The sequence below is a fragment of the Clinocottus analis genome, unplaced genomic scaffold, assembly GCF_023055335.1.
Source record: "Clinocottus analis isolate CAN_PGR_092001 unplaced genomic scaffold, fCliAna1.0.p SCAF_17, whole genome shotgun sequence".
NCBI classification, from domain to species: Eukaryota; Metazoa; Chordata; class Actinopteri; order Perciformes; family Cottidae; genus Clinocottus; species Clinocottus analis.
The window spans coordinates 6069576-6093332 of NW_027175898.1; the positions used below are offsets into that span (position 1 = coordinate 6069576).

The 23757-nt window shown below is 40.9% G+C and overlaps 1 protein-coding gene across 15 annotated transcripts in view; it reads left to right on the top strand.

Moving 5' to 3' along the window:
- Positions 1-20598, top strand: part of LOC137787478 (ryanodine receptor 3-like) — a 93600-nt gene extending 73002 nt beyond the window's left edge. For 4 of the 15 annotated variants that reach the window (XM_068579964.1, XM_068579966.1, XM_068579970.1 and 1 more), the window contains 34 exons: positions 618-788; positions 953-1012; positions 1092-1226; positions 1845-1957; positions 3405-3501; positions 4579-4688; positions 5899-5950; positions 6036-6089; positions 6181-6280; positions 6370-6449; positions 6595-6671; positions 7129-7202; positions 8037-8054; positions 8673-8753; positions 8867-8955; positions 9095-9223; positions 9348-9452; positions 10676-10757; positions 10980-12292; positions 12422-12477; positions 12802-12973; positions 13092-13178; positions 13275-13469; positions 13878-14008; positions 14105-14147; positions 14250-14377; positions 14484-14544; positions 14694-14840; positions 16108-16242; positions 16323-16479; positions 16644-16708; positions 17689-17789; positions 18472-18523; positions 19554-20598. In XM_068579964.1, the coding sequence (XP_068436065.1) occupies positions 618-788; positions 953-1012; positions 1092-1226; positions 1845-1957; positions 3405-3501; positions 4579-4688; positions 5899-5950; positions 6036-6089; positions 6181-6280; positions 6370-6449; positions 6595-6671; positions 7129-7202; positions 8037-8054; positions 8673-8753; positions 8867-8955; positions 9095-9223; positions 9348-9452; positions 10676-10757; positions 10980-12292; positions 12422-12477; positions 12802-12973; positions 13092-13178; positions 13275-13469; positions 13878-14008; positions 14105-14147; positions 14250-14377; positions 14484-14544; positions 14694-14840; positions 16108-16242; positions 16323-16479; positions 16644-16708; positions 17689-17789; positions 18472-18523; positions 19554-19649 (4566 nt within the window). In that variant the 3' untranslated portion in view covers positions 19650-20598. Of the gene's footprint in view, positions 1-617; positions 789-952; positions 1013-1091; positions 1227-1844; positions 1958-2727; positions 2828-3404; positions 3502-3624; positions 3712-4578; positions 4689-5898; positions 5951-6035; positions 6090-6180; positions 6281-6369; positions 6450-6594; positions 6672-7128; positions 7203-8036; positions 8055-8672; positions 8754-8866; positions 8956-9094; positions 9224-9347; positions 9453-10675; positions 10758-10979; positions 12293-12421; positions 12478-12801; positions 12974-13091; positions 13179-13274; positions 13470-13877; positions 14009-14104; positions 14148-14249; positions 14378-14483; positions 14545-14693; positions 14841-16107; positions 16243-16322; positions 16480-16643; positions 16709-17688; positions 17790-18471; positions 18524-19553 lie in introns of all 15 variants that reach the window. The other 11 variants (XM_068579958.1, XM_068579960.1, XM_068579959.1 and 8 more) reach the window with 5 other exon arrangements.
- Positions 20599-23757: the final 3159 nt, after the last annotated feature.

The following is a 23757-nucleotide window of genomic DNA, read 5'->3' on the forward strand; positions in this document are numbered from 1 at the left end:
TGGTACCCTGATGTGTTTGGCCAACAGTTACCTCATGCTATTTATATGATGTTGTAGTCGATGTGTAATAAGTTTATATGTGTGTGTGTGGGTGTCAGTGTGTGTGTGTGTGTGTGTGTGTGTGTGTGTGTGTGTGTATATGTATATATATATATATATATATATATATATATATATATATATATATATATATATATATATATATATTAATAATAATATGGAAATTAGTCTTTCTACAGAGCCAGCTGCTTCAATTTGGCTCAAAAGTGGAATTTTCCCTCCTTGGTAACATCTTGCTGTTTTAACAGCCTCAGTCTGCTAGATCTGCTTTTCAGCTGAGGTGTGAAACTTCTTAATGCTTCAGTGGCACAGATTCAGTCTGGTCACAGATTTTGCTAGGCCTGAAAAATAAATGCCTCAGTTGCGTTTTTATCAAATGTAGTGAGAGTACAGTACATCCCGTGTGAAATAAGCTCCAATAAAATAGTGTAAATGTATCAGTTTAAATGTTGAGAGGAAGTGCTTTAGTTTAACTCAGCGATTTGTAAAAATGTATTATCTAAAAAGACCAGCTCATTAAGCCGCCATAACTTGGCGGCTTCACACATTTTTTTCAGTCTGGAGGACAAGACCAGGAGAGGAAACACAAGAAAAGGCGTGGTGAGTTCTACTCTATCCAGACATCGCTCATTGTTGCCGCTCTGAAGAAGATGCTGCCGATCGGCCTCAACATGTGTACCCCAGGAGACCAGGAGCTCATCTCTCTAGCCAAGACTCGATACCTCCTGGTGAGACAACTTGCACGTGACATGCACTGGCCACACATTTGATATGAGTCCCATGAGATCACAGCCTCAAGTAAAGATTCATCCTTGCATTCAACACTTTAACATGGCTACATTTTTAAAAAAAAATAACGCTTTACATTTCTGTTCCTGCTGTTACTTAATAGAGAGACACGGACGAAGAAGTCAAAGATCACATTCGGCAGAATCTGCACCTTCGAGTAAAGGTGAGCATAAGGTCTCAGTATCACAAATGTGATTATTAAGTTCCACTGACTGTTTGCATTGTTTTTCACATCCTCTCAGTCAGAGGACCCTGCGGTGAGGTGGCAGCTCAACCTGTACAAGGACATAGCGATGATAAGTGAGGGGCCTCCAGACCCTGAGAGGGTGGTGGACCGTATCCAGAGGATCTCTGCTGCTGTCTTCAACCTGGAGCAGGTCGGACTTAAACAGTTGTGCATAATCAAACATATTGAGCTTATAGAGCTGCAAATAACACTCAGGGTGGTTGTTTCATTAAATCATTGTGAAGGTACAGGGTCAACAATTATACAGCTCATGTCACGTTAAATATCTCGACAAAGACCAATGGTTTACATTGTAGGAAGGGAATCCACAAGTCAGTCCTGGACATCTTAGTCGGATACAGTCACCTCCACACATAGCTCTCCATTCATCATCGCAAATAATGAAAGCTCTGGTTGGTCACTTTCTCGTGAATACAGTAGATTTGTCAAATAAAAAAACATTCAACCTAATTTTTTCCTCCTTCTTGTGCATTTTGGTTGTGACAGTCAACTGTGTGTTGCTCCCTGTGCGTTTTACTTGATTAGACGTGGGTGAAACAAACCACATATTACAGTAATACTTGAAAGAAAAGTACTATCGGCCGCTTTTGACTCTCCCTCTACTGGGCTCCTCGTTTCACTCAGTTGTAGTCAGGCTCACAATGAGTTACCACAGAAATACTTTCGCTGAGAACAAACCTGATTAAAATGCCCTTCCAGTGTTAATTAATCATGTAATCGTCACACCGACTTTTTCTACTCCCATTAGGTGGAGCAGCCATTGAGATCCAAGAAATGTGTCTGGCAGAAGTTGCTATCCAAGCAGAGGAAACGAGCGGTGGTCGCCTGCTTCCGCATGGCTCCACTTTATAATCTTCCAAGGTATGACTGCATACATTAAACCTCCAGTCTCCACAGCTCTGCTGGATGGTTTTAGCCGAAAGCCATTTAAAACAGCCTCATAATCCTGAATGCAACGCTCCACATTCAAATGTGGTAGAGAGCTGCTTATGGTACTGGTAGTAGGTAGGAAATTGCGTAGCAATTGTTGTAACACCACCTCTATCTTTGCTGGCCAAATACCACCGCACTTTGTTCTTCTTCGGTCCGGCTAACAACTCTCATTTTTCTCTGTTCTTGGGTTCTGACCCTGCATTAATTCGCAACCTCCCTCCCTCCATTTGTAGGACAAATGTCTAGCCCGCAGCTGTTATCAAGGAATAGAAAAAAGGAACACTAGCAATTTCATGCCCTGCTGCTCTGTAACTCAATCACAGGAAGTCAGACAGAGAGCTACAGTAGGGAGGAAAACAATTATGAGGCACAACCTGAGGGTGGCCATCTCCAATATGTGCTGAGACGATGCTGCCCGCCTGCCTGACAGCATGACTCATTTATTTAGAGTTGTTGACAGTGAAATATGACACGGCATAGCGAATAATTATAAAGACGGTATTTACAATGCAGGAACAGTTTATTGTTTTGGTTTTGGTTAATAGTTATGTGAGTTTGAGGGCTGGATGTGAAGCTTCTGGATAATGCCGACTCTACCGGAGTTTCACGCATTCAGATGTCATCTTTTCTCTCTTGTCTCTCTATTCAGCCTTTGTTCTCTCCTCACTGTCACACTATATTGTACCTCATCCCCTCAGGCACAAAAATAATAATTACTTCCTGAAAGCCTACCGACATATTTGGCTGGAGATAATGCATGAGAACACAGACTCTGACAGTCTGCTCTCCGTGCTGACGGTAACGTAGCACTGTTCCTTTGTTGCTACTGTTCTACCTTGCATACATTCCTTCAGGCATTTTTCATGCAACAAATGTAACTCCCATTCAAATATTCCCGCGGCATTTTCCACTGGTCCATATCTGCACAGTAACGCAAGAACTAGTTTAACATTTCGGAAGTTATTTGGAACGCATGCGTGCCAAGAGTTAGATAAGAAGATTAATACCATCCTGATGTCTTTGCTAAATATGAACCTAGACCCAAACCTTAAATGTCAAACTATTCCTATAGTATCTGCAGATGTGTAGACACATGGGTACTTAATATAATAAAAATTCAGATCAATTCCTTAATTTAGGCTAGAAATGCAATGTCTGCCTGCTGATGAACAGAGCATTGTGACTAGATCAACAGTCTGGCAAAGAGCATACATGTCATATGTCTGTATTCATAAGCAACATGACACTTTCCTCCAAGGTGACCAGTTGGCTGTGCCGGTACCCTAAACTAACCAGTATTAACCTCAAGGGTCTCCTCCCCTCCTCTGCTCTGCTGTTATATAACTCAGGCTAATCTCCTCTCACCTTTCCTCAGGCATCGCTCTATTAACCTCTTCCTCCTGGCCTATCAGAGAATATGGATAGAAACAGAGGAGTACTCTTTTGAGGAGAAGCTAGTGCAGGATCTTGCTGTAAGTACTCGTGTCCTCCCCTCGTGGCGTCTTGTTGAAACATCTTTAAAGTGCTTAAAGTGCCCCAATTCCACCACGAATCACTGGGTCGCACTCAGTCATCCATACCTGTTTTTCAACCAGACCCGCTCATTTTCGGCAAGCATGACATCACCGATGATGTCAGAGCCAGCTGATGTATTTTTGACCACCTTGTCCCACCCATTGTCGGTAAGATGCCCTGCTAATTACCAATGACATTTCTGAAAGTTGTGGTTTCTTTCTTAAATGTGAACTATCATAAAACATCACAGTCATTGAATTTGTAAAGAAAGCAGAAGAAAAAACGCACGTAGCTGGTTTCTTTACAACTTCACAGAAGTCCCTCAAATATTTCTACACTTTGTGGCCCAAGGTAACCTCTAGTGTGATATGCAGAGATTGATTAAATAATTCTTAAAGAGTTTATAAAAGTTTAATAACACCGGTTTTCTGGAATAAGAAACACTTATGAAGGCCCCTGTGTACTCAACACACCCTATCGTGGGTGTACAGACTTTCAAAAGTCATAATTACATTTTTTATTGCCATTTCATTATTGAAAAAGAAAAAAATCATTTTTTTCACATTATATAAAATGAAAGCCACAGGGCACCACATAAGAAATTCAGGGTGTGACAGATGAAGAACTTTATGATCCAGCCAGCCAGCATACACATCATTAGCAACTTAAGAGAAAACTAGTTCTGATGTGTCTGTGTGATCTCGATTGGTCTCTGCGCAGATGTAAAATGGTAAGAAGTTTAGGGAAGTGCAAACTGGGCTCATGGAGTCATGCTTAACTCCATTTTTCACCTTTTTAACACTGCTGAACATCGTCTGCTGTGTTTGTGTCTGCCCTTATATGCATGCTTGTGGTTTAATGTCTGCATGCTTTAAGTCTTCTCACTGTTTGTTTCCTAAAGGTAAGTGGTGTACAGTTAAGTAGCAGTTAAATGTTACTGTAACTCCTCTTCATACAAAGTATTTAGAGCTGATATCGTTGATATTGAGACTACGCGCCCGTGCTCCAGTATTTACTTGGATTGGGTTTTCCAGAAAACGCAGCCCAAAGTGGAGGAAGAGGAAGAAGAGGAGGTCAGAAAGCAGCCAGACCCTCTTCACCAGCTCATTCTGCATTTCAGCCACAACGCTCTCACTGAGTGCAGGTGAGTACGCACTCAATGTTGCACACCTGGCACCAGCACACTCTGCTCAAGCTGTGTTACATAATAGTTTTGGCCTGCCTCTCAGCTGATGGAGAGCTGCATCAAGTCTAATCATCGCTGTTCGTTTAGTCCTAGGACAGAAACACAAGCAGCTTTTTAGTATTTCTCTGTTGTCTGGCTGCTTACTGGACATACATTGCAGTAGCTTGACCGTGGCGTCAGCCATCAGGATGTGGAATGCTGTTGTAAAGCCTTGAGTTCGGTAGTTTGGCCATGTTGGCTTTTTTGCAACCACAAGTAACACAAGAAGAGAAAGCTTAGTACAACACAATGCCGAATAACGCCTCAAATTTGTATATCTTTATAAGTTTAAAGACACACACTGATAACTCCCACCTTATTCATTTTTACAATGTTTACTGTGGTAAAAAATCAAGTGGGATGAAGAGTCATTTCCTCATATACAGTTTTCTGCAACAAGAGGAGCCTCCTGCTGGTCATCTGACAGAATGAACGTTCAAGACACGTCTGCATTAGCTTTTATTTCAAATCCGGAGGATGCCGCTTGGTTGGTTACTAGTTATGTTCCAGATTAAGATTTGTTTCTAAAGATACAACAATTAAATTATAATGCATTGTGCTGATAATGCCTCACGTTCATTCTTCACTTGAAGTTAACATTTGAACGTTGGACTTTATCTGTGTGGTATTAATAGTTTTTTTTAATAGTTTAACTTCAGAAAACTTCTTACTACTTCTTCCATCTCCCCATTTACAGTAAGATCAAAGAGCAAGTAAGCTTTTCTCTGGCGCCCCCAATTCACTCAATCTATCCTTGAAAAACCCACACAGGTCGAAGGTCACTCCAAGTCACATATTGGGGAGATACAGTCTTACTCGCAAGGGAAGAACTCAACTGTCGTGGCTTGCTCCCGGTCACACTGGGGAAATACATTCTGGTTTGATGCTGATTGCAGTTGTCTATCCAATCGTGTAGACTAGAGGGAAGTGAAGAAGAGTTTGATTGCAAAGAGAGCTGTAGTCATTGAGTCTGTGGACAGCATGCTGAGTCTGGAAGCGCTGTTTGCTTGTTTCATAGTTTATTTATATTGAATGTGTCTTGTGTTGCGTTTAGCAGTTTCTTACTTTGTAGTTAGACAAGATGTGATTGTGTGTTACAAAAGGTTTAACCTTTCCTTTTGTTTGTTAGTTCTTTGGAGGAGGATCCCTTGTATATTGCATATGCAGATATGATGGCAAAGGTACTTCATTCTCTAAATTACCTTTCCTGAAATGCATGCTGTTCAGCTAAATTCCACAGGTTTGACATTCTGCGTTTTCTTTCAGAGTTGCGATGAAGGTGAAGAAGAAGAAGAGGAAGAAAAAGACAAAACATTTGAGGTGCTATTGATTCCTCAGGAACACTGTTCTGTCTTTCATCTTGTTTTTGAAGCATATTCAGAAGCGATGCTGACTGTATTACTTCCTACAGGAAAAGGAAATGGAGAAGCAAAAGATGCTGTACCAGCAAGCCAGACTACATGATCGAGGAGCTGCAGAGATGGTGCTTCAGATGATCAGTGCCAGCAAAGGTGGGAAGAGACACGTTTACCGGGACTGTCTTCTTATAACTTCCACCTTCGGTATCGCCACTGTATGATATATGATTTGTGGTCACCAGGTCGACTTGGTGCTATGGTGACTTTCACCCTCAAACTCGGTATCTCCGTCCTCAATGGCGGAAACATTCTGGTGCAGCAGGTACACGTCTCAGCATGCAAAAACATGAACATTCAAAATGTGCCCTTATTTTGTAATGTTTGGTCATGCTTTAGCAACAATGAAAAGGTCTCTAGTTAGTAGCATCTTTAGCGTCACACTTTTTTGTACTTTTATTTTGATACAGAAAATGCTGGACTACCTCAAGGAAAAAAGAGATGTTGGCTTTTTCAAAAGTTTGTCTGGACTGATGATGTCTTGCAGGTACAACCAGTTGTCACACACAACACACATGATTTACTTTTTGTTGTGTTTCGCAGATGCAATATAAAGGAGAACCCCACCAATTATACACTAAAGATGGGTTTACTTGTCACAGTTGTGTAATTTCATCTGTGGCTCTGGTGGAGCTTTGTCAAGTCTGAGAAATTAACCATGATGATGTCATCTGGGTTATCTGAGCTTGGATACTAGTATTGTAACCCAAAATGCTTATTTACAGACTGGGGCTGTTGAAAGACATGAGTGTTTATCAGTCAGGAAGACTTTAGTGAAAATATGGTATTGGTTGAATGATGGGACGTGTAGGGTGATGGGTTTTTACCTATTTTAAGGATTACAAGTCAGGATAATAACTTTATGGAGTACCACTTTGAAGGCATACTGCAGAAATACTGAATTTAGAAAAGAAATGTGTCATGTTTTGTATTATCTCTTACAGTGTCCTGGACTTAAATGCATTTGAAAGGCAAAATAAAGCTGAAGGTCTGGGGATGGTTACTGAAGAAGGATCAAGTAAGTGAGGATACTAAACGTGGAAAACGTCTCTGAGACTGAGATCTTTGTAAACTGACAATGAAACAGAGGTTATGGAATTTCTACTTTTATTTGTGCAGCAGAATTACCTTTTTCTGCCACTCGGCGTAACAGATGTGGTCGAGACCACAGCGCGAGCTATAAGAGATGTTGCTGAGGAAAAATTTAGAAATTTTATTGTGTTTATTTCTGGCTTATGGAGTTATTGTCCTTTTAGTCAAGCTCGTTATCAGCTGCAAGACAAATGACAGAGCCATAGCTTGAAGAAACAGCTACTCTTTAGTTTGCCGTTTGTGCGAGCCCATCTCCATGTCACGTGTGTCACTCGTGTGCCATGTCGTACATCATAATCACGCAGGTAAACCTGTGCTACTGTATGTCTAAGTCCTGTCTGGGCCTCAAAAGCACTCATTCACAAGTACATCCACAGGAAAATCCACATTTAATCAGAGGTCTTTTTGATCTGATGGGTTACATACAGTATTAAAATATGTTTTTCTCATACATATTCCAGCTCATTTTCACCCCATGAGGTCAGGCATAAGTGATGGTAACTGTTAAGTCTGTCTAACCTGTAGTCCAAACATCTGCCTAGCGGCAACCTGTACTTTAAAGTCTTTGTTTAATTGTAACCGCATGTCAATGTCTCCAATCAATGTGAGTATGTTAAGATATATATATATATAGCGCTATCACTCTCTCCTGTTCCTACTTCTTCTGATTGAATATCAATGTCTTCTCCTTTGCTTATGTCTGCTTTTGTTTTGTTTGTTTGTTTTCCTCTGATCATGTTTTTTATCTCATCGGTCGCAGTCAACGTGAGTGAGCGGGGTAAATACATGGTTTAGATTCTACTCATTCTATGCAATGCTGACATCTTGATTGCTCTCCGTTCAACCTCCTTTCCTCATTCCCCTCCAATCCTTTTCTACCCCATTCCTCCTTCTCCCTTGTCCTGAATGCAATACAGCCACTTAATTTGTAACTTGGACCGGAGGAACGCATGCATGCTTCTATTCGGATAGATTGTTCAGTCTATGGACAGGTGCCCAAAACTGATTCAAATCTCTCCACTTCTTCTTTTGTAAGAAGTCAGTGCTTGTCATCTGTGTGGGACCTTTTATTTTGATTTATATTTTGATGATACTAACCAGTGTGTAACAAGAAATACATCTCCCAAAGCTTTGTTTGTAAGAAACAACAACACTTTGCTGGTGTTTAACAACAAAGCCCAGTTTTATTCCTATTATAACTTTTTAATTTCTGAATTTATGTACTATGCGTTGTCTGAACCTCAATTATAGTGCACATAATTTGATGCAGTTAGACAGCAGCTTTATAAGGAAATGAAAGCTATGCAAGCCCTTGTGCCTGTACTGACATTACAATGATGGGTCTCTGACCTTCTTATCACTGCAAGAGGCAGTTAATCTCATTTCCTGTCCTCAGGTTCCAAGGTACTGCAGAATGACGAGTTTACAAAGGATCTCTTTAGGTTTCTGCAACTTCTCTGTGAGGGCCACAACAATGGTAGGTCGACACTTGGAAGAGCTGCATGGCACTAAACAACACAATACTAGAAGCTGGGTGGTTTTAATATACTCAACTTCAATTGTTTCATCTTGTTTTGTCAAATGTTTTAGATTTTCAGAACTTCCTGAGGACTCAAACAGGGAACACAACTACAGTTAACATCATCATTAGTACTGTAGACTACCTACTAAGACTTCAGGTATATTATTACAGATCTATAACATATATATATATATATATATATATATATATATATATATATATATATATATATATATATATATATATTAATGAATGTTCTTTAATGTGCTAAATCATTGTGTTCTTCCTCTTTTTAGGAATCAATCAGTGATTTCTACTGGTACTACTCTGGTAAGGATATTATAGATGAAGCAGGTCAGAGGAACTTCTCCAAAGCACTGGCAGTGGCCAAGCAGGTCTTCAACTCTTTAACGGAGTATATACAGGTACTATAGCACTGCACCACAAATAAGCACTAATTGAAACCCAGAGCATAGGAGTCTGATTTTGACGCTCTGTGATTATCTCTCCTCTCTCTGTACCTACTGTGCTGTCTGCCGTGTGCTCCAGGGACCGTGTATTGGGAACCAGCAGAGTCTGGCTCACAGCAGGCTGTGGGATGCCGTGGTGGGCTTCTTGCATGTTTTTGCCAACATGCAGATGAAGTTATCCCAGGTTTGTGTTTTATTTATGCAATAAAGTGGTGGTGCTATGTTTTTGTACTGTACTGAAGGACAGTTTTGAGGTCCTTGTACCTCTAAACTGTATTTCCGTTTACGATCCACTATTTGGCGGCTACTAGTATAGTTGCAGGGCTGCATGGCGGTGTCCTGGTCAGCAGAGTCGCCTCACAGCATAAGGGACCCGGGTTCTCCCCGTGTCAGCAAGGGTTCCCTCCGGGTTCTCCGGCTATCTCCCGCAGTCCATAAAATAAAATAGGATGATGATACTGCTTTAGAGATTAAAGTACCCATGAGTTTATTAAGTGGTGACATTAGTTCCACTACATCAACGGCTAGATTGAATTTATGAAAAAGATCATCTTCTTGTCTTTCTAGAGTTTTATTGTATAGATATATAAGGAAATTACAGAGAGATGGTGGTGTGACATGCAACCGAGGAACGCTGCTAGAATCATATGGAAAGGGTTTGTATGTATGGGCTGAAATGTGATCATGGGAAAGTGTTAGGCCACATGCCATTCAAGTGCTTTAACTGTTTGTTATGTGTATTAATCATTTGGCTCCAAAAAAAAGTGTTAAATGGAGGAATTTGCTTTTGAATTGTAGTATTGCTACTTAAGGTCAAATCTGAATACTCCATCCACCAATGTGTGTCTTTGTCAGCATCAGGCTCCTTTGCTCTATCTGCAGCCACTAGAGGTCTCTCCAGACTCAGTGATAGCCTCAGGTCTACTGCATTACAATCACATATGCCATTCCACTCAGCTATACGATGTATGACTCCATCATCTATATTTCCTCCATGCCCAATAATCCAGGAAGGGGATGAAATCCGGCAGCCTAACCCTATCTCATGGTCATCAGAAACGACAGTAGTGGCTAGTATGAGGGAGAGCACAGGTGGAGGGTTTGAATTTAGCGCATCAAAGTACGCCTCAGATTTATTGCATGCTGAATACAGACTCCATTGAGACCCTAAATGAGTCAGACTGACCCAGCCATCTGCTCTTAGACAGTAAAATAACATTAACTCTGGTGATGATGGATGGACGTTTTCCAGAAAGCCCTTCTGGGCCCCAGCATGGCCATTGTGGGTCCCCACAACTTGAGGCAGTCTTGATCTCTCAGGGATATTAGACAGGATGGCCTTCAGTAGTCTGCATGATATACTGTCGTGTGTCGCAAGGTTTCCCATTTTTGTCTTTCTCCTCACAGGACTCCAGCCAGATTGAATTATTAAAGGAGCTTCTGGACCTGCAGAAGGACATGATCGTCATGATGCTCTCTCTTCTCGAAGGTTTACTTTTTCATGATTCACCATATGAACATATGACCCCAGCAACACTAGTTTGCAAGGATATTGTCTCTTCTATGACTTTCATCAAACAGCTTTGTTTTTGTGGAATGTAATTAAATATTTACCAAAGCAGTTTAGTTTAATCTGCATGGATTATTGCGGCTTGTTATTGTCATTGTGTGTACTGACCTTGTGTGTGTCTCTTTCTCCATTATTTCACAGGTAATGTTGTCAATGGTACTATTGGCAAACAGATGGTGGACACCTTGGTGGAATCTTCCAGCAACGTGGAGATGATCCTTAAGTTTTTCGACATGTTCCTCAAATTAAAGGACTTGACCACCTCGGACAGCTTCAAGGAATACGACCCTGAGAGGAAAGGGGTCATCTCTAAGAAAGATTTCCAAAAGTCCATGGAGAACCAGAAACAGTATTCACAGTCTGAGATCGAGTTTCTTCTCTCCTGCGCTGAGGCTGACGAGAACGACATGTTCAACTACGAGCAGTTTGTGGAGAGATTTCATGAGCCCGCCAAGGACATTGGCTTCAATGTAGCTGTGCTGCTGACTAATCTTTCTGAGCATATGCCTCATGATGCTCGCCTCTCAACATTCCTCGACCTGGCTGAGAGCGTCCTCAGCTACTTTGAGCCTTACCTCGGTCGTATTGAAATCATGGGTGGAGCTAAGCGCATCGAGAGAGTCTACTTTGAGATCAGTGAGTCGAGTCGCACCCAGTGGGAAAAGCCTCAGGTGAAAGAGTCAAAGCGGCAGTTCATCTTCGATGTCGTCAACGAAGGCGGTGAGAGCGAGAAGATGGAACTGTTTGTCAACTTCTGCGAGGACACAATCTTTGAGATGCAGTTAGCTTCTCAAATTTCAGAGCCGGACCCAGTGGAGCGTCCAGAGGAAGATGAGGAAGACAAGCAGATCGTGGTGGAAAACCAGGAAGAGGAAGAGGAGGAGATTGTGATGCTGGAGTCTTCTTCTGCTTTTACAGTTGCCTGCATCTCCCTGAAAAAAAGCCTCTGTCACTTCCGCCAGCTGCTCACTCTAAAGAGCATGAGGCGGCAATACAGGAAATTCAGGAAGATGAGCATAAAGGAGATGGTGCGAGGCTTCTTTTCTTTCTTCTGGATGATCATCACGGGCCTCTTTCACTTTGTCTACAGCCTAGTTTGGGGTTTCTTCCATATCTTGTGGACCACTATGTTTGGGGGTGGCCTCGTTGAAGGGGCCAAGAACATGAAGGTCACGGACATTTTGGGAAACATGCCAGACCCCACGCAGTTTGGGATCCACGGAGACGTGTTGGAGATGGAAAAGATGGAGGCGAGTGAAGCGTCTGCGTTGGCGGAGATGGGTCAGATGGCGCAGGGAGATGCAGCAGAGGCAGACCTGATGGCTGAGCTGCTGAACATACAGCCCAAGAAGGAGGGAAAGCACGGGGCAGAGCCAGGTTTGGGGGATGTGTCTGAGGTGGTGGTTGGGGACGCTCCGTCCATTGCTAGTGCCGTCAGGCAGAAGAAGGCGCAGGTCAGTGCCCATGTTAACACATACAGTTAACACATACAGTTGAATATTATATTCCTAAACCTTTTCGTGATATATAATCAGAACACACTGTTTTAGTGATTGATGGTCAAAACATTGTATTTCTTATAGTTGGCTGAAAAGAAGGCTGTGAATGGAGACCACAAATCGGATTCAGAGAAAGGAGAGTGAGTGTTTTTAGTTGGTTCATTGCTCTTTCTCAGTGGATCAATTGATACATCTTCTGTGTGATTCTAGGATGTTTAAACATGACCCAACGACAGTTTATTGTAATGTGTTGATGCCACAGTTTATTTTTTACATTCAAACATTTTCAAGTTCTCCAAAGAAATGCTTTAAGTATATAACATATTTAACAGAATTTAAGTCCTGATGGGAAGTGATGTATGGGTGACACTCTGGTTTAAATATGCTCATAGGTCACAAGGTACATTCGTTACTTTGCAGCAGTATGAATTTGTCGGCCATTAATAACAAAATTCATGTTGCAGTTCAGAAGATGGTGAGAAGAAAGACCCCGACAAGGCGAAAGACGAACCCCCTCCCGACCCAATAGTGGTGAAAAAAGTCATGAAGAAGAGGCTCGGCCCGAAGAAAGAACTACCGGAGGTCTTCATGGCCAGCTTCTTCGCTGGCTTGGAGGTCTACCAAACCAAGATGCTGGTCAGATGTTTCCCTCAGCTGTCTTAAAGAAATGTGACCAGAACTATGAGAATAAAGATAATACAAATCTGCTTGTTGCATATATATATAACTTATGAAAAATGTATTGTTCTCACAGAATTACCTGGCCAGAAACTTCTACAACCTCCGATTCCTGGCGCTTTTTGTCGCCTTTGCTATCAACTTCATTCTGCTCTTCTACAAAGTAAGCTTGAAATGAAGGTCTAATTAGGTGTACATCATTGTATACAGCATCAGGATTGAATGAGCTTTGGTAAATATATTTTTTATCGTCTTCCAGGTGACAGGTGATTACGCAGATGATGAAGATCCCTGGAATGGTCGAGGCAGAGCTGGGGAGGAGGAAGATGATGGTGCCCTTGAGTACTTCGTCCTGCAGGAGAGCACAGGTTACATGGCGCCAACGCTTCGCTGTCTGGCTATTCTACACACGATCATATCATTCCTGTGTGTGGTGGGATACTACTACCTGAAGGTACGTTAACACAAACTGACAATTAAATAGACTTACATTTTGTTTTTACATCACATTTAGTATTTTTATTGTACAAACAGCCATAAGTTATTTTATTTTCCTACATTAATTCATCATTTCTTCACATGAACAAAAATAGGAACAATAAACATGTTTAACAAGATTTTTAAACATCTTTTGTAATATATCAACAGTGTTTTTTTTCAGTTTTTCTCTTTCAGTATCAGCATTTGTGTGTTGTGATTGCTGACACACACACACACACACACACACACAGTCATGCACTTCCTGTCGCCTTTGGACAGACCGTATACACCACATGGAGATATCACTCACGATAATGTATGTAACTGTATGTTATTTCCTTCACTGCACTAATGATGCAGCCACGTTCCCTTTCTGTCCAAGGTGCCGCTGGTAGTCTTCAAACGTGAGAAGGAGATAGCGAGGAAGTTGGAGTTCGCCGGCCTTTACATCACAGAGCAGCCATCAGATGACGACATCAAAGGACAATGGGACAGACTGGTCATCAATACTCCGTGAGTCACCTGCAGTATAACTATTAAGTCATTGTCTTTTATATAAAAAAAAAAAGAGAATTGCTGATTTGTTGTTTTTTTTGCTGTTTTTAACAGTTCCTTCCCCAACAACTACTGGGATAAATTTGTCAAACGCAAAGTAAGCTTATTTATTTGTGTAATCTGTTTTGCAAACACATCACAAATCCATCTGGTGATACTTACTTGAGTACTTTTGCATCCATTTTGCTGCTATTTTTAGGTAATCAAAAAGTATGGCGACCTGTATGGAGCTGAGAGGATAGCAGAGCTGCTGGGGATGGATAAGAGTGCCCTGGATTTCAACCCTACAGAGGAAACGGTTGCCAAGGAGGCTTCACTGGTGTCATGGTGAGAGATTAGACAGATAAAGATCAATCAGGCTCGAATGGATGCTTGAATAGAGGTCGAATAGAAAATATGAGACCCTCATATCAACATTTTCATTTTTGGCCAGGTTGAGCTCAATCGACACAAAGTACCACGTGTGGAAAATGGGGGTGGTGTTTACAGACAACGTAAGTTTGAAGACCGGCATGAGTCAGTTCTCTGTTTTGAGGTTTTATGGATGGCAGAGTGGATCATTTGATGGATGGGTGGAATGTTTGCTTGGTATTATGACCCAACACGTCATTCAGATCAACTTCTCATGTTGTGTCTCTGCCAGTCCTTCCTGTATCTCGTGTGGTACACCACCATGTCCATCCTTGGCCATTACAACAACTTCTTCTTCGCTGCTCATCTGCTGGACATCGCCATGGGGTTCAAGACCCTGCGCACCATCCTCTCCTCTGTCACACACAACGGCAAACAGGTAAGGAGGATGCAGGTCTTTTGCCAAGCAGCAGGGGTCCCTGCAGAGTCAGTTGTGTTGTAACCACCTCCTGTTAATTCTCTTTTGTGCAACCACAAGACACTTTTATTACAGTTTCCGTAATCCTGCCCCCCTGATGGCGTTTTTATTAATGTTAAGCATGTTGGTGAATCATACCACAATATATCTACGTCTCATTTGAATAAATAAATGTCCTTTTTTTACCCAAGACAGAAGATAACCATGGCTTTTATTTTTAATGGATTATTTTCAACAAGAAAAGAGATAATTGAGGCAACTTTAAATAGAATTGTGTACGCTACAGGATTTATTTTTAATTTTCCTAATATTTTCACAAACAAGCATTTTTTTAACGTCCTTGACCATCAGAGTAATAAACCTTAACATGCTAAGATATTACCAACATGGGTGTCCACTTCAATTTTGTCTCTGGTCTCCTCCGTAATCCTACTCACCGTTGAACTCTGACTTGCTCTACCAATTCCTGGGAGACATATGTTTCTCTGCACTCAACCCTGTGCATGGTTCTCCTGTCACCTTCTGTTCAACATGTTGTAAAGGATCATCATGTTAAAATGATGCTTGTTTAAGCAAGAATGTGTCATCTAATGAATATTGTTTGTGTATCTTTACATCCAATAATTACATCTCTCCTTCATGATAATTGATTGAACGAAGGCAAAAGGAAAAGATACAAGTGGAGGAAGTAAGGATACGTACTGTAAATGTGAATTTAGACCCAGTATTCTTTGACATTTGAGTTCAAATGGCTCACTCCCAAAGCTGAATGTCTGTTCTTGCAGGGGATTCTCATGTGAACTGCCTCGAGGCACAAATCAGAATTTAATGTCACAATCTCAAAGGGTGGAAATCCCTCCAAATGCCGAGGCCTCGAGGAATCTGCGTGGAGATCAATCGCATCGTCGATGCAAGTGCAGTTTACTGCTGCTTGCGCAGTGAGGGCGCTGCGTCTAAATGGAGTTTTACGTTAGACATAAACATTTATTTATATAAATATAAAACTGATATGTGTGTGGGATTTGTTACTACTCATCCCTTCCACTCATTTGAACTCTTCCCTTCGCACCGCCTGCTCTTCGGTCGCCGCCAGCATTCCCATTGCGTTTCACACAGACAAGGAATGAGAGCTGGCAGCTCTGTTTTGTGTGTTTCTACACCCATGTACATAAATAGACAGGAAGTCGGTGGTGACATTTCACTGACTGCCATCTGCGTTTCTCTAAAGCTGGTGTTGACAGTGGGCCTGCTGGCAGTCGTGGTCTATCTCTACACTGTGGTGGCCTTCAACTTCTTCAGGAAGTTCTACAACAAGAGCGAGGACGAGGACGAACCGGACATGAAGTGTGATGACATGATGACTGTAAGTATCAATCACGTGTTTTATTGATTAGAGAAACATTGAGATCCCAACGCACTCACCCTCCCTGTGTGTTTTCACAGTGTTACCTGTTCCACATGTACGTTGGGGTGAGAGCAGGAGGCGGCATTGGGGATGAGATCGAGGACCCAGCGGGTGACCCCTATGAGCTCTACCGCATCCTATTTGACATCACCTTCTTCTTCTTCGTCATCGTCATCCTCCTGGCCATCATCCAGGGTAATACAAAGACGCTGATATTCCACACAGACTTTGCAATACTCATCACAGGAGTAGCTCCACATGACACTTCATACTGTATCGTTAGGAAGTGAAGGGTGTAGCATAGTGGTTTCACAGGTACAGTATATGATGTGCTCACAGGAAATCCTTTGTGGTCGCAGGTTTGATCATTGATGCCTTTGGAGAGCTGAGAGACCAGCAGGAACAAGTCAAAGAGGACATGGAGGTGAGAGTCCAGTTGATTTTCACCCATACTGCAGTGCTGAAGGAGGAGGGGGTGTTTACTATGTAATTGTGACATTTACTAAAGTCAAGCAGATAATTGTATGATTGTATTTTTTTAACATGAACTGAGGAATGCAATCATATTTATATTGTATAATATTAGATTAATTAGTACATACACTATTGTATGTTGTAAATTATCTCACTTTACCTCAAGAGGTGTGATTGATCAATCAAAAGAAAAAAAGAACAAAGCACCCACAGTGGTAATCTCATAGAATGGACAGTGAAATCGGCAGCATCATATAATTTAGTCTCTTTTCAGTCATGGAGTATTCATGAATGCTATTTTAATGCACATCTTTGTTAATCAATTGTAGGTCACAGGCCTATTTTAACAGTAGCCTAAAAAAAAAAAAAAAGCCTCTTGTGCAGTTCCCTCTTCACATGCTGCTAGTCGTTACATTTATTTGCTAATGTTGATTCACCATGCTGGTCATTTAAGCCCTTAATCCATTTGATACTAATGGTGCATAATGGATGTGATTGCTGGCCAATCGATTTATATAGCAGCATCGGTTGGGATGTAAATCTATAAACCAGAAGCATTTTTACAGTTGCCAATTATCTTAGTGTTGTGAGAAATTATTTTTTTGCAGATCTTGTCTAAACTGTAAGGAAATATTCATGGAAATGTTTGACTAAAAGTAACTTTTTGTACTAGAAGGCTTTATGAATTCGGCGCAGATTCATTAAAAGATTCAAGAGATGGGATTAACTAAATAAATATTTAGTTAAAAAAACGAGTGAATGAAGTTAGCCCAGATGACATCATTATAATTGTTGTTTTTCTGAAAGACTTCATACAACTGTTAATCAAGTAAACTGCCCCTTATGTGCAAAATCAGGGGAGTGCCTCTTTTATAAATACAGATGTCCAAAAAGAGCAGATGTTCTTATCGTTTCACCTTCTGCCCTCAGACCAAATGTTTCATCTGTGGGATCGGTAACGACTACTTTGACACAACGCCTCACGGCTTTGAGACTCACACCTTACAAGAGCACAACTTGGCCAACTACCTGTAAGTATCCTGCGTTCGAGCATTTTATACAACCTTTTTGAATGCAAATAAGCACGATGATAATGATGATGATGATAATCGTCTGTCACCAACATGCGTTGCATCCTTTCTGTAATTGAACCACCTGATTGATGGCTCTAGCACGTTACCGCAGCATCAGGGCCAAAGCCGCTAATAGCCGCAGTGATCCAGAACACTAGATCCCTTCAGGTATTCGTTCCATCTGCCTGTGTTTCCCCCGCACTCCTCGCTTACCCCGTGTTTCAGTGTAATGCCCGTGACAGTAGAAAGTCTCAGTCCATTTGCTCTCACAGTCAGCTGGCCAGAGGATACGAGAGTGACCTCATTATGTTGCTTCATTACTATTTAATGCTATGAACTTTATTGGAAAATAGGTTTGTGATAGCGTGCTCTCATCCAGTATTCATCATTATTTGTCAGGCTACGATACCCACTGAGATAATGGGCACAATTGACATTTACACTTGATTTGGTCAAACAACAGGTGATCTGCTGATGTTTCTGTGTTTGACACTTCTGTCAGAAATTGTCCCAAGTAACACAGAATGTGACATTTTCTGTTAATGTGATGTTGGAGAAATCAGATGTGTAGGAGAATGTGAGAGCTTGTCATGCTTTTTTTTTGGTGTGACATTTTAGTTTTGTCTGGCTTTCTCAATAGGTTTTTCCTGATGTACCTTATCAACAAGGACGAGACAGAGCACACGGGCCAGGTACAGTGCGATTACACTAATGACCTTTCTCTGAGCCATCTGCAACCCAAAATAATGGAATTATAACAATTGTTATCCTGCCGCTGTCCAATTTATTGTCGTGATTGAGGGGAAATTTCTAATTGCGATGTTTCTGGGGAATATTTTTGATTTGAATTGTGATTCATTTTCTTTTAATGAACTGCACAACTGTATTTTTTATTGTATTGAATAAGTTGGATAAGCATTTTCACAAAAATATCTTGTTTCTCTACGTATAGAATTATAGACCTGAAGCAGTTACTTGTTGTTTCAATTCAGTTTTCCACAGAACAATTGACCAATTCAGCTCATCTTTATTAGGATATTACATTTGTGTTCAACAAATTGTCATTTATTGACGATATTCAAATACATTCTTGAAATGGAAAAGTGCCACTTGCATATTTTCATTCACGATAAAAGTGACAAGTCAGGTTTAACGGCTTCAAAGCCCTGAATCCTAAAAAGTAAAACAATAACGTGATGCGCTTAAAACAACGGTGACATTTTGTATAAAAGTGTTCACCACTTCTGTCATTTATACAACACAACTACGTAGCTGCCTGCTTGCTACCGGCCTGAAATTGAGATTCAACATTAGTAAAAAAAATAATAATAAAACAATTTTCTTTTAAGGAACATGTACAGACAGGAATTGAAAGCATATTAAAAAAAAAAAATGATACAATTATGTTTCTGTTGTTTTGTTAGCTTACAGAATTCCTAATATTCGACTACAGCTGAGTACATTTGTGGCATAAATTTGTCAACTAACTACTGAACATAAAAGTCAACGATTATCAACTTAAACTTTAACACTTTAATAAAATAGTTGATGATTTAAATAATAATTAAAATTGCAGCTCTTGCAGCATGAAAACTGCATTTTTCACATCACACTTTGAGGTGAAATAATGTCATTGTTCATTGTCTATTTTTGAATGCACATACATTTTGGTTTATGTCCAAACGGTTTACATGATGTCCATGTATGTGTGCCCTCGTCCAGGAGTCATACGTGTGGAAGATGTACCAGGAGCGCTGCTGGGACTTCTTCCCAGCGGGAGATTGCTTCCGCAAACAGTACGAAGACCAGCTTGGCTAGAGCCGATGCTTCCTCTTTACCTCTCTTCTTCTTCAGTGGGCTGCTGGGACACGTGGTTCTACAAACAGCTGCTGGACTACAACACCGGCATCCCTCCACTGCTTCAGGCTGGCCGGAGGAGAGACCAAACTACTCTTTTTATCCAAAAAAGAGAAATGTCTCCTACCCGTGTCAGTGCCAGTCTATGAGGATACGATATGTAACTTTCCCAGACATTTAGTTTTATGTTTTTGGGACTCGTCTTTGACAGCGTGTTGCCTTTTACTCCACATAACCCCAAGTCATTGCACAATTTTTTTTTTTGTCTTTTTGAGAAACACTGGGTTGTGTGGGGTTATGGGACAATGTGTCAGTCATATTATGCACAAGAACCCAACTTCAATATTTTGAGAATGTTGAACTTGAGACTTAATGCCAAAAGAAAAGTGGAGGAGTTCAGTAGATTTACATTGTGCGCAAAAAATGTGACGTGAGAAGTTTTTATTTCCAGATGTTGTAACCTTGCATATTGAGATACAGTTTTAGAATGAAGTGGCAAAAAGGTTTATTATGTAGGATAAAAAAATGCCTAATTTTTTCATGAAGTGCCTTACAGTACTGTATCTACATTACAATGAAGCTATGCAAAACCTTTGTTTCTTCTTTATTGTATGTAAGTACAGTAATTCTTCTGGAGCAGTAACAAGTAGCTGTCCGGATACGTAGTTTGTGGCTGAACTTTCTCATTTTTCAAAAGCATTTGTTTGATTTGACAGATTTTTATTTGCTGAATGCAGCCCAACTGCAAATGTTCAAGGTACAAAGTGTAAAAATTACTCATCAGAATTTACTGATCACTTTCAAACAGAACAAATATGTAATTGCTATTGTATGGCCATTTATATGTAGTAGCTTTGCGGATCTGTGCATTTCTTTTGATGGAAAAAAATAAAGAAATAAATGCAAGAAATATTTGGGTTTGGACCATCCATTTGGATTTTATATTCTAAATAAACCTACAAAAAGTACAGTTCAACTTTTTAAGCTGTCTCACTGTTCACATGAGCATCAGGTTATTTCAAGTGGCTCTGAGACGGTGAGTCATATCCGTCTCAAAATCAACAAGATGCCACAGCTGCCTCTGCAGCTAATCCAAATCTTTTCAAAATAAGATACCTACTGTGTGCAAACAGCCCTTGGCTTTAGATCCAAGTTAATTTGACTCACTCCAAACCTCAAAGCTATATCATAGCCGTGACCATCCTGCAGCTTTTAATTACAGTGTGGTAAGAAGATGTGCACTTCTGGTTTGGTCAGAGAGGCAGGACGAGACCCCAGCAGGCTGCATGATGGAAGTTTTAGCCCTATTACCCATGGTGCCACCTGTCAGCTCGCATCATGTCACCACACCTCAGGCACCACACAGTGCTGCAGCCTGCTGAGAGCAGCTCGGCCTCCTCTACTTGTGCCTCAGCTCCAGCATGTTCACTGGTTCCAGCACACTGCTGAGGAAATGGTGATAAAAAAGTGACTTATTGCCATCATTCCTCGCGAAATGAATATTTACTGCAAGATTGAAAAGCATCATTAATAGTTATTTCTTCACAAAAAAAAGAAGCTGTTAATTTGTGTTCTATGGTTTTCAGTGCGCTGTGTAGAAAATGTATGAACTCAATTGAAAGTTTCAGTTATTATAGTCTGTGCTCGAATAAGCTGCTGCAATATTATGTGTCCATTGTGGGAGCGGGAGAAAACAACAATGTGTGAATTCACGGATATGATATTTCTCAATAATTTGACATAATGAAAGCTGTGGGAAGCCTTTCGCTACATGAAATGATAACAATTAAGCCGTCACATAACTGGAGACATTTAATACCTATTAAATTCAAATGCATTATCTCTGGTTCCAGCAAAATGAGGTTAGGCCTGTAATTTTGCTCTCAAATGGCTTTTTGAGAGAGTTTAATCCACATTAGTCGGGTTCCAGCAAATATAAGAAATATTCAACTTTTTCATGATTTGAAGTGTAATGTCAAAATTTGATTCTGTTTCCAACAAACCAAACAAACCTGAAAAATGCTAATGTGATATACAATTAGCTAACGCATAATGTGATTGTGTGTAATGTGCAGGCACAACAGAGAGGTTTCTGTGAGGTTGTGTATGGTTTTGCTCACTCATCGCTACATTCAGACTCAGGCTACAAATGTATTCTGCTCTGTAGAAATACCAAAGAATATTTACTCTTGAGACCCTTTTGCAACTGGATCCCACTCGCCGCAACGCCAAAAAGGGTCAGAGTCCTGAAGTCCCCGCTTCCTGGCCCCTAACTCAAGCTCCCTTGATCTGACCGCACCTATCTTTGAAAGCGGCCTTCATTTTAATCTCAACTACAAACCTTCAAAGTGTTTTCACTGCATCTTGCACAACTGCGACTCAACAAAATCTGTCTTCAGGAATATAAACAGCTGGCGTAGAACTCGTCTCTCTGCTGCATCAGGAGTCTCCAGGACCACCAGGGGCCACGACGCCACGCAGACTCACAAGGTGACGAGAACACCAGTGTCGCTGTCGGACTCCCCCGAGAAGGACTGACGCATCAAAGTGCCTTACACAGTTACTCCATTATGTTACCTGGGACAAAGCACAGAGAGAGGGTCATTTAGCGAGCAGCTTGCTGCCAGCACTCCTCTCACACACACACCAGGGGCTTGATCTCCAACACAGAGCTGTTATTAAACAGGACACATGGCCACAGAATGACACAACCCAGGGGACATTTTACACTTCATTCCACTGCTGTCTTCTTCAGGTTGAAGACATTGACAGCTTTCTATCATTTAGATGACACTAAAATGTGTATACAAAGTTTGTTTTGTTTGACATTGTGATTTAAAATGAGATTTAACTTGGAGTGCTAGTTAGGAAATATTAGGCCCCTATCTGTTGCTTTCAGAAAGCTTATGTTCTTTAGTGTAATCTTGCATAATGCAAAACACCTGAAAGTGTATGTGGTCTGTTAGCTCCTTGTGCGCAGCGACAGGCAGGGAGGAAAAAAGAGTCACGATGCTCGCCGTCACCTTCCATGGTGACCCACAGATAAAACCTCCAGCTGGTAACAAGTCACTGCATATTATCCTGTTGATGCATCCCATCAGTGTTTGAGCCTTTCAATCAACAAACACCACACAACAAACAACGCCTCGCCAGCTACACCCAGCATGAAGAAGAAGAGAGGCAATTTGGGTATTTCCCCTCTTCATGAAACAAGCTTCGTCCACTCTGGAGGCCTTTCGTGGGTAAATGTTTTCACCTGGTCGGTACTGGTTTTCCTCACATTCCGCTTACCTTCATCAAAATTGACAACTTGCCTCTGTGTACTTGAAGAACAATACCAATTTCATCTAATTTTGAAACATAGATTTGATCTTTTTTAAAGTCTTATTTTAAGCATAAAAGAAACAAGTTAAGAAACAAGCTTTGCCTGAAATTGTTCCCTCAGTAGTCACAGTAACTGTTGACATGAAACTTAATCACTATAATGATTTTATCCACAAACGTTTTAGCATCCTCTATGTTGCTTCACACTTAAACCTTCTTCACCTTTAATCTAATAGAATTGTGAAATTGTTTAGGCTACAAATTGTTAAAATTGTTGTCCAATAAAGACCCATGCATATCAAGCTTGTATTACAAGTAACAGAAAGGAGCGAAACCTCTTTACAGAGAGGCTGGAACAGGAGAATGAAGATGATGAAGATGTGATGTGGTCGAAAACTAAAAAAGTAGTTAGCAAACCTCATGTTGTGCTGATGTCAATTTGATTTGATTTGATTGATAGGTGTTACTACTTCAAACAATGGCAAGTCTTTTCTCAGATTAAACAGTAAATGTTGCCCATTTAGAACAAGGTACAACTACCTGCAAATACTAACAAATGAGTGTTCAGGGATTCAGCATTGTAAAGCTCGCTTCAGTCCACACAGGACTAATCTGTGCAGACCGTTCTATGAACAGGTCACGTCTAAAAAGAGGCTAAGCACTTGTACACTAAATAAGAAAGTATTTTTCCCTCAAAGCGTTTAAAATTGATGTGCGGCTGTATGTGTGTGTGTGTGTGTGTGTG